At 38.1% G+C, this 7,678-nt stretch overlaps 1 protein-coding gene across 3 annotated transcripts in view; it reads left to right on the forward strand.

Annotated features, from left to right (window-relative positions):
* bsk (mitogen-activated protein kinase dJNK) overlaps nt 1-5,668 on the forward strand; it is a 144,599-nt gene extending 138,931 nt beyond the window's left edge. For all 3 annotated transcript variants that reach the window (XM_089085392.1, XM_089085393.1, XM_011638163.2), the window contains 6 exons: nt 510-707; nt 1,191-1,325; nt 1,421-1,550; nt 2,143-2,301; nt 2,463-2,587; nt 2,975-5,668. In XM_089085392.1, coding sequence (XP_088941518.1) covers nt 510-707; nt 1,191-1,325; nt 1,421-1,550; nt 2,143-2,301; nt 2,463-2,587; nt 2,975-3,127 — 900 coding nt within the window. In that variant the 3' untranslated portion in view covers nt 3,128-5,668. The remainder of the gene's footprint in view (nt 1-509; nt 708-1,190; nt 1,326-1,420; nt 1,551-2,142; nt 2,302-2,462; nt 2,588-2,974) is intronic.
* The last annotated feature ends 2,010 nt before the right edge of the window (nt 5,669-7,678 follow it).

The following is a 7,678-nucleotide window of genomic DNA, read 5'->3' on the forward strand; positions in this document are numbered from 1 at the left end:
GAAAAAGACATTCACTACATGGCTAAATGAAAAGATGTTGCAGCAAAGAGAAGCATATCACGAGTAGCTTCTAACTATTATTTTTCTTCGCGCATTAGTAATTGCAATTTGCCATAAAATAATTGCTTCTTTTAGAGTATATCTTTAATTAAATTGTAAGTTGAGATTATAATAGCAACTGAAAGTTAAATATCTCAGACATTAGATTTTGCGTTCTAATTGAATTAATAGTTTCCATTTAGCGAAATTTATTTTAATCCTATTTCTCTCTTAATTCAATACTGAGAGTAGAATTGAGGAGTTGGATACAACAACAACAACAACAACAACAACAAAAACAAAAATAACTTTAACGTAATTCCGTGGAAGAGGCAAGCATAAGATCTGCATAATCTGAGAGGAAGAGAGTGAATTTTAGTAGTCATTTTCGTAGTCATTTATCATATTCAGGCACTGTCCAAGGATTTCGGAGGCGAAATCGGCTCATCAATTTATCTGTCGCCTTGCAGATAATCGGTCTCCTGAATGCGTTTACGCCGCAACGATCGCTGGATGAGTTTCAAGATGTGTATCTGGTGATGGAGCTGATGGACGCAAATCTGTGCCAGGTGATCCAGATGGATCTGGACCACGAGCGTATGTCGTATCTCCTCTACCAGATGCTGTGCGGCATCAAGCACTTGCATTCGGCCGGCATTATCCATAGGGTACGTACAACATTTGCTATTCGCGCGTTGCGCCCCGATGAAAATTGCATAACGACCGGGGCCATTTAATCCACCGTAACGAGATTCATTAGCGACGGCCATACCTGCATACCGCATCTCCGGAGTTGCTGTTGTCCCGCCGGCAAAAGAAATAATTGCAGACATTCTGATTAATTTCCCGGTGCGCCGCGCGTTATAATAGAATAGCTAAATCAGCATAGTGCTCATTAAAAATGCTCGTTAAAAATGAGAACGCGACACAACGATTGCGGAAATGATGCCGCGTAATTGATGATGTCAGAAATTAAAATGCACACAGCCGAAATGGCGTGTCAACGCGATTAACTGGCTGTATGTACGCTTTCTGATTATTATCAGTTATTGCTCAAATTGTTTAGATTTTAATTTTTGACACTTTAATCTTTTTCCTTATGATGAATTCTCTAGTTATGAGATAAATCTGTAAAATTCGGCTTTGCATAGGATCTAAAGCCAAGCAACATTGTTGTGAAATCTGATTGCACACTGAAGATTCTCGACTTCGGCTTGGCGAGGACCGCCGGTACCACATTTATGATGACACCTTATGTCGTCACACGGTATTATCGGGCGCCAGAGGTGAGTTAGATTTTAGTATTCTTTTATAATTTTTCACGCAGCTTACTTTTGATTAGATTTCTTTTCCTCACTCGGAACGTCTGTCTCTTTGTCAGGTGATTCTGGGTATGGGATACAAGGAGAATGTGGATATCTGGTCGGTAGGCTGCATCATGGGTGAGATGATACGCGGTGGTGTTTTGTTCCCAGGCACGGACCACATTGATCAATGGAACAAAATAATCGGTAAGATACTTTTTACCGACGACAGGATAGAATTATTAATTAATGGTTTGATATCAACCCGATTTTGTAAAGTAAAATTTTATGAAATAAAATGAAAGATTTAATGTTGCAGAGAATAGACTTAAATGTGGAATAAAATACAATTTTACAGACGTTGCTATTATAATTCATTGTGTAATTGTCTTCAAATTAAATATAAAATAGTGAATGATTTTATTATAATCTAGAAATATTAACAATATTTTATATTTATCATTATTTAATATGTTTAATTGTGTAAGAGTAATTATAATTATCAAATCAATTATCTGATATTTTTAATTTTACAAGGGTAATTAGAGTTATTTTACAGATTTTATAATGCATTTTATTATTTTTATTATGATCATGATTTCTTTACATGGAATCCTTAATAATTTTTACTATGAAATTATCACAATATTGCTTTATAGTTTTCTAAACGTTTTTTTTTTATCGCAAAAGAAATAATCGCGATTATTTCGCAGACTTGCTACATTTTATTACAAAAATTATTACAGAAATAAAATAACAGAAATTATTACAGAAATAAAATAGTTACTCTTATTTGCAGAGCAACTTGGCACACCGGCGCAGGAGTTCATGCAACGACTGCAGCCGACCGTCAGAAATTACGTGGAGAACAGGCCGCGATATCCAGGTTATCCCTTTGAGAGGCTATTTCCGGATGTCCTATTCCCCTCGGATTCCTCGGAGCACAATAGATTAAAAGGTGAGTAGGTCAGCAAGTCGACGCCCGCATCGGGAGATTGATCGCGGAACGCGCGCGTTCCGACGTACAGATGATGAGATTATCCGCATTCTCGTCACCGCCTTGCTTTGCCTTACCACCCCCTCGATTCTTCCTTTCATAGTTTTTACTTCCTCTTCCAGCGAGCCAAGCTAGGGATCTATTGTCGCGCATGCTCGTGATCGACCCGGAGCGACGCATTTCCGTGGACGAGGCGTTGCTACACAATTACATAAATGTCTGGTACGACGAGGGGGAAGTCAATGCTGTAAGTAGGCTCTATCGATTGATCGCGTGAATGGACATGAATTTCCAATCGTGTCATCTGGCTTGATTTAGTAATTTAATTCAAGAAAGTGCATTAAGATCTCCTTCCAGAAAATATATTATTTATAAAATATATGTAATTTCTTAAAATAATAATCATAAAACTTTTTAATAAAACTAATAACAGATTGTCATGAAACAGTTACTTTTAACGTGACGAAAAAATTTCCCAGTCCTTTCTAACAAAATATTTATATCTCTTTCCCCCCCCCCCCTCTTTATCCCCTTCTTCTGTTTGTTTTAACAAAATTGTCATATAACATAAGAATTAATTGTTAATCTTCCTTATCTACGATAATCTACAAAAAAATTTTAATTTGTCTTGCAGCCCGCACCAGGTCCGTATGATCATAGCGTGGACGAGAGGGAACATACAGTAGATCAGTGGAAGGAGTTGATCTATCAGGAAGTGATGGAGTACGAGACAAGTCACAATTCTGCGGCGGTCGCTCAATCGTCAGAGAGCGCCGGGAGCCGGTAGATACCGCGAAGCAGTAACCCATCCACGAACCTCTTCTCGTCAAGAAAGCATCCGGACAGTCTGACCTACTGTCTAGACAGTGCCGGAACGTTATAACGAGAGAGGAAAGGAAAACCAGAAAAAGAAAGGGGTGGAAAGAAAGGAAGAAAGAAAAGAAAGAAGATAAATCGACGTCCACAAACCTATCTCCCTCTCCTTCGGGAAGGCAAGAAACGCGAGTGGGAAAAACATGGCAAAGGGAGAAGCTTACTCTATCGAGTGTCGCGGGGGGACAAATCATAGTCTTTTGGCAGTATGTGTGATCAAGTGACGAAACTAGTCTCGAAGATGATCAGTTAATAATTTCCTCGCTCAATCTTCTCTCTCCTGGAACGATCTGGATGACCTGGATAAACGCTCCTGCGGGAGATCAGACTCGCGGCCGCCATACAACACTTTTGAGAGATACCATCGAACATTCAAGATCTTCGTCGCTTTCTTTGCGTTTTGCCAGAGCAATGGAGGTCGGTTGGAAAGGATTACGGGAGATCTCCAGGGTTTGGAGGACAAGCTCGTGGAAAAGAGGATCAGAAAAGATAAAACTGCCCGGATGAAGAAGAAATTCTCGCATTGCGCATTATCGTCTCCTCAACTACTGCCAGTCTGTTGTTGAACGAGCCTCTTCTCTCCTCCCTTCAGTTTATTCGTTTCTTCGATTGACGCGAGCTCTCCGAACGCCTTCTCCGGAAACCCTCAAGTTCTTGTTTCATGGTACGGTATTTCTATCTCGGTTCCTTGCTGCGTCTATTTAACTTTCCTTTTGGAGTTTATTCGCTCTGCGAATCTGAAAGCGAATGTCATGTCGAACTTTTTGATTGTCTCACAATCTTGGACGGTGTTTGTCGTGCATTTCATAGCAATAAAAATTGACGCGAAAGAGAAACGACTTACAAATATCGTTCCCGTGATAGTTTTAAGGTTTTACAATCATTGGAGACTGGATGATCGTTCCTTTAACTTCCGGAAGATTAAGTGATGGATTGATCGCCCGTTACAACTTCCAGAAGGGCCGATCGAGCGCATTTATCGTTTGCGCGCGAACAACGTATACTATATATTTTTTGTACCATTGTTAAGCACACACGGGAACACATTATTCTGAATCACTATAACTTATAACTTTAACGTGACTACGTCTTATACCTTTTCGAAATACGAGGTACAGAGATACCATATAAAGAGAGTAAGGAAAAATTTATCACAGAGCTTACAGTCGCTCGATCGTCGTGTCGCGGGTGTAGTGGGCGATCATCAAAACGAAGCTTAGAATTTCGTTTTATTAAGTCGCTGGAAGTCGCGAGAGGAAAATATAAGTTAGGTATATTTGTTAATATTTAATTCATGTGGCTCCGTACAACATATGCATGCCGCGCAATACAATGAAGCGTGTGAGACGTGAGGGGAATAGAAGAAATGACGCGTTACACGCCGAGTCTCGAAACCGATCGCTAGGGGAAAGGATGCGATCGACGGTATAGAATTTTTGTACATAATAATTGATTATTGTGAATTAGTACTGTGTGTGAACGAGAGTGTCCGCACGATCTCGCGCGATACTAATTTTTTTTTTGTAAGCGTGTACTTTTCGTTCGGATACTTCGCATCTCCGCTCTGTGTGCTTTCGTCTCGATCGTTATCAGTGCCAGTAGATACGCGATTCATGATACTTCATATTCGTAGTTTTGTAGTTGTAAGAGCAATTGGCGAACATTAATTAATTTTACCGAACCGACAGAGAGAGAGAGAGAGAGAGAGAGAGAGAGAGAGAGAGAGAGAGAGAGAAGGAAAAGAGTAAGATAGTGCAATGTCACAACGATCGATCTCCGCATAATGGCGTCAGGGACACTGCGGTCCTGCGAGTACCGATTATATACCCTTAGCCGAGTAGTAATACGATAAAGGATACTACTCTTTTCTCGTGCAATTTGGCGACATGTCGCGCGATGAACTCACGGTGCTTAGTATTTTGCAATCGACAACTTAACCGAGGAAATTCGATGTTAAATCGATGCAATAATCAACGGAATAAAACTACAATTGATCGCGCATAGGAAGCGGCGAAAAAGAATGATTTTCGCTTAGTTTGTTTCGCGAAGATGTGACTCTTTGCCGAATTGTTTATTGATTTTTTATTCTTTTTAATAGATCGTGTGATTCGTACTATATATAGGGGACTATGATATAAAGGAGGAAACATTTTTTGGTTAGAATATCATGAAATAGTATCATAATAATGGGCGAGGGTGAACTGGGTTGGGAGAGCTGACGATGCTGATAACTATATGAAATAATTGTATTTATTACGTGAAATGATGAACGAGGAGAACCTACAAATAAATAGTGAATCAATGAATGATGATGAAGAATAATTGTATAATGTAAACGTTAAATTTTTATTTTCCACGACGATAGTTATGTGAATATATTGCTACAGTCCGATCCAAATATAATCAAGCTTTTGTAACACTAATTATAATAAAAGTCTAATGATGATACTGCTAATTACACGTAATTGTATCGCACACACACGGTTAAAGTTATCAAGTATGAGCCATAAATAAGCGGTCTCGATTTTACGTGTGTACGGAAGCGGAAAGTAATGCGCCAAAAATCTTTACAAATTCAGCTAGTTATCGTCGCGCTGTAGATCCGCGACGAATATTCCTTACTCTCAACGCATTTTTTTCGCACATTGACACTATGTATGTCCCATATGGATATTATGAAAACGAGCTTCATTATATATATATATATATATATATATATATATATATATTTATATATATATATATATTTATATTATATATATTTATATATATTTATATATATTTATATGTATATATATATATATATATATATGAAGCTAAAAAAAAACATTAGAATGCCTTTGACATTCTTCTGACGCGCTATTTTTTTACTCGTACATAATTTATTATCAAAAAATATAATAATCTACAGATTATCATATTTTGCAATAACATTTCATTGAAAATAATGAAATTAAGATTAAAATAAATGCGAGATCTTAACAGTGTTTTAAAAAAGAAATGTTAATCTAAAATAAAAAATAATTTAATTGTATTTTTTTAATTTGGATTTGGATTTGGAAAAAATTTTAACTAATAAATTCAAAATCTTTGTTTATTAAAATCTTTCTTTCTTAAAGAAAAAAATTATACTTATCTAATATCTCACATAACATACTATTTTTAAATAACCAAAATTGTTTTTCCTAGAACAATTTTGCTGGAATGAAAATTTCCATCTAGCCTGTTTTCGATTTGCCAATTTCCTCTCTTTTTCAGAATGACATTTCGATATTCAGTGTAAACCTAGCTATACCTTTCTGCCCTGCCATTTCGCAAATTCGTTGCACATGTCGCGTACGTGTTATCCCGAAAACAAACGTGTAACGCATAATAACGAGATATATTTTACGATCCTTGCCATCTTCACACATGTTAAGTAAAGTCAATTATATTTAATCAGCGGACGATACTTAGCAATTAAAAAAAGCGTACCCAGATTATATCTCTTGGGCATTTGCATCTGCACACAGGGTAAAACTTCTGCGACCCTTCGTGCGTGTACTCACAGGGTGACTCTCGATCTTAAGCGAAAAAAAAAAAACAAGAAAGAAAAGGAAAAAAACGCAAGAAAAATCTAGAAAAAAAGTTGTAGCTGTTCTGAAAGCGGAGATGAGACGCGGCTGAGGGTGAAAATGTGAGATGAGAGAAAGGAAGAAAGCGTGCGCGCGCGAAAGAGAGAAAAAGATACAACTATTTTTCCATTTTGCAAGCAGCAGAAAGCCTTTTTCCTCGCACAGTGAGCGCGTTGAAGGAAAACACGATAAACTATGTGATTCCTGATGAAATTTCGTCCAGCTCCTTCTTGTGAGCCAGCACAATCTTTTAAATCACTTTCGAGAATTGCTAAATCGCTTGTGATCGTTTCTTTCCCGTTTTGCGATACGAGAAAGAGAAAGGGAGAGAGAAAAAGAGAAAAGGGGGAGAAAACTGAGAATTTTGTAATATTCGCTACGATAATCTCTCCTCGCGATATTTGTATCTATATATACGGCAAGACAGAATTTCTAAAGATTTTTGGATATACACCGTAAAAAAGAGAATAAGGGAGGGAGAGAACGAGAGAGAGAGAGAGAGAGAGAGAGAGAGAGAGAGAGAGAGTGTGTGTGCGTGTGTGTGTGTGTGTGTGTGTGTGTGTGTGTGTGTGTGTGTGTGTGTGTGTGTGTGTGTGTGTGTGTGTGTGTGTGTGTGTGTGTGTGAGAAAAAGAGCAAGCGAGAAAACAGAGTGATAATTATATTTGCCCGGTTTCGGAAACTTTTATCGAAGCGAATGATAATAGGGAAGGGGGAGGCGCGGCCCGGATCACACCGGAGGACATTGTCCTCGATTAACATTCTGTGTGTGTGTGTGTACATACGTAGGTAGTCAGACATAAAATAGACACACACGCATACACACACAAAACGCACACACACAGATATAGAT

This window comes from Pogonomyrmex barbatus, unplaced genomic scaffold (genome assembly GCF_055798465.1).
Source record: "Pogonomyrmex barbatus isolate J1 unplaced genomic scaffold, ASM5579846v1 scaffold1, whole genome shotgun sequence".
Taxonomy (NCBI): Eukaryota; Metazoa; Arthropoda; class Insecta; order Hymenoptera; family Formicidae; genus Pogonomyrmex; species Pogonomyrmex barbatus.